The 2,856-nt window shown below is 45.2% G+C and overlaps 1 protein-coding gene across 1 annotated transcript in view; it reads right to left on the bottom strand.

Moving 5' to 3' along the window:
* The window catches only part of EMH_0047480 (eukaryotic translation initiation factor 3 subunit 11, putative), a gene marked incomplete at both ends in the record, with an annotated part of 3,078 nt that extends 1,656 nt beyond the window's left edge, over positions 1–1,422 (bottom strand). Inside the window, 2 exons of the mRNA XM_013496288.1 lie at positions 691–1,002; positions 1,309–1,422. Of these exons, the coding sequence (XP_013351742.1) occupies positions 691–1,002; positions 1,309–1,422 (426 nt within the window). The remainder of the gene's footprint in view (positions 1–690; positions 1,003–1,308) is intronic.
* Positions 1,423–2,856: the final 1,434 nt, after the last annotated feature.

Genomic DNA, 2,856 nt, shown 5'->3' with positions numbered 1-2,856 from the left:
AGAAAGCACTTTGCTGTTTTTTTTTTATTTTTTTTTATTTTTTTTTTTTTTTTAATTTATTTATTTAAAATAATTAATTTATTTGTTTTATTTATTTATTTGTTTGTTTGTTTTGTTGTTTGTATGAACCCCAAAGAAGGGGGGTATATACAGCACTACTATAGCGCGCTGCAGCAAACCGACAAACTGCTGCTGCTGCTGCTGCAGCAAAAATCAACAAACAGCTTCTGCTGCTGCTGCTGCTGCTGCTGCAGCTGCTGCAGCAGCTGCTGCTGCTGCTGCTGCAGCGAGTAGAATTATATGACGCTGCAGTATGAGGCGTAGCCCTTCAAATAGGAGGCGTCCTGAAATGAAAATCCGGCTTCGCTGCCACTGCTGCTGCTGCTGCTGCTGCTGCTGCTGCCACTGCTGCTGCTGCTGTTGCTGCTGCTGCTGCTGCTTCTGTCGCAGTTTGTATCTGTGTTGCTGCCGCAGTCTGTCTCATCCTGCTGTCGCCGCCTCCGCAGCAGCAGCAACTGCTGCTGCTGCTGCTGCTGCTGCTGCTGCTGCTGCTGGTATTTAGGATTGTAAGAGAGCAAGACACTGCTGTAAACCCTCGGGAGATAGATATTTTTCTGCTGTTTTGTGAGCGACAGAGGCCCGGGTAGCAACAGCTTTGGGGGATTCGTTGTCTTTGGGTGTGAGCCTTACAACTTTGCTGCTGCCGTTGCTGCTGTCTTCTATAGTCCATCCTCTTGCTTTTATAAGTTTCTCTACTTTTTCATCTGCTGCAGCAGCAGTACTGCTGCTGCTGCTGCTGCTGCTGCTGTTGCTGCTGCTGCTGCTGCTGCTGCTGCTGCTGCTGTTGTTGTTGTTTAGATTCAGTAACTGACAAAAATCATACAAAGATATAGTTGAAAACGTTTGCTGCAACACCTCACATACATACCGCCGCAATGCATCCACAACACCGGGTGTATGCAGCACATCCACCATATCTGGCTCCCGCAGCATAGCCCACGCCTGCACACACACACACGCATGCATGCATGCATCTATATTCCTGCTGCTGCTGCTGCAGCTGCTGCTGATGCTCCTGCTGCTGCTGCTGATGATGATGATGATGATGATGATGATGATGATGATGCTGGTGATGGTGGTGATGGTGGTGATGGTGCTGCTGATATTGTTGCTGCTGCTATTGCTGCTGCTGCTGCTAATGATGATGATGGTGGTGGTGGTAGTTGCATGCAGGAGTTGAACTCTAAACTAAATCAAGCATGTTTAGTGCCAAAGGCAGGAATACAAACAGCAGAAACACAAACATACACCATCGAGACAGAGAATCAAAGATGTAACGAACGATCGCTGTTGCTGCTGCTGTTGCTGTTTCTGCTGCTGCTGCTGCTGCTGCTGCTGCTGGTGCTGCTGTAACATGAGCATGTATGCACGGCAATTCATATACAACACCACAAAAGCCGAAAAGAGAGAAGTGAAGTTCTGAAACAGCGAACAGCGTATGCATGCATATGCACAGGTGCACGTACACCCCAGGGATAGACGCAGCGAAAACCAGAGAAACAACAGCTAGCAAACAGAAGCTATTGCTGCACCTGGGAGCCATAGACATTGCTTCTCCTGCTGCTGCTGCTGCTGCTGCTGCATGCTGTGGTGCAGGGGTGGCCGTGAGCTTACTGCTTTGAAGTTGCAAGCCTCTAGGTGCTCCTGAAGGGTGAGTATATCTTGCACTCGTTTTTCATCTTCTGGGGCTGGAAAGTGAGAGGGAGAGATGCATGCATAGTAACCAAATTGATTTTCAGGGAGAGCTACGATATTTTGTATAAGTATTTTTCTTACAACTTCTGCATTCGCGCACTGGGGATACAACAAATACAGACGCAATACAGCGGAACATAGATCAGGTGAGGCTCCTCCTTGTGCTATTCCTTTCTCTAAATGAGTAATTAATAAATCTAAAGTACTCGGAAGAAATATCATTTGATGAATATTCAATAAATCCTCCACAGGAAACTGATCGACGCTCACTGACGGCTCCGTCATCTTCAACAAGAAAAGGTGGAAACCTGCGGTTAATTACTCGAATTTTATGCGATCTTCCAGAAAAACTTTAATAAAATACAATATTTATTAAATATATACAATTTATTTCAATTTTTATTCATGAAAAACACCCGGTTTCCCCCTCAGATGCACCCGCCCGGTTGGGCCTCCCCACAGCGACAACCTGCAGCAGTCAATGCAAGTTTCAGCTCTACAGAGAGCAAATTTAAGTTATTTTTTAGCAATTTGATGAAACAGATGCATCTGAATATTCTTTATAACCACAAAGCCCGAAGAAAGCGAATATACCAATACAAGCAGCGCATGCATCCTTGCATGCATACCAGCAGCATGTCTGACGACACAGCCAGCCAGCCCAGCCCCCAAGTATCTGTGTTTTTTTTTTCGTTTTTTTTAATATTTTATTATTTTTTGTGGTTTTATTTCTTCTTATTCACACAGAAGAAGAGCTTCACAGAGAACAAACCCTCACCAACCAAACCCCAGCGCTAAACCCTAACCCTGAACCTCAAACCCTCATTCAACAAACCCTCAGCAGGCAAACCCTCATAAAACCCTCAACAAACCCTCGTCTTTTTGTTTCTTTCATCCCCCAGTTGAGTCTTCGTAGCTGCCGCCTGTGTCTGCATGCTCTGCTAGTGTTCTGGTTTTTAGGGGGTTTCTTCTGGCTCTTGCTGTTCTTTATATTTCATCTTTTTTCTCTTCTTACTAATTTTTTACTCAATACATTCAACTTATTTTCAATTCAATACGGCTAGCTCAGGGCTGTGCAGCCTGCTGTCAACCGATAGCATA

This window comes from Eimeria mitis, genomic scaffold (assembly GCF_000499745.2).
Source record: "Eimeria mitis Houghton genomic scaffold, Emh_scaff2021, whole genome shotgun sequence".
In the NCBI taxonomy this organism is placed as follows: domain Eukaryota; phylum Apicomplexa; class Conoidasida; order Eucoccidiorida; family Eimeriidae; genus Eimeria; species Eimeria mitis.
Note: the sequence above shows the minus strand (reverse complement) of the source record. Positions and strands in the feature narration are given on the sequence as shown.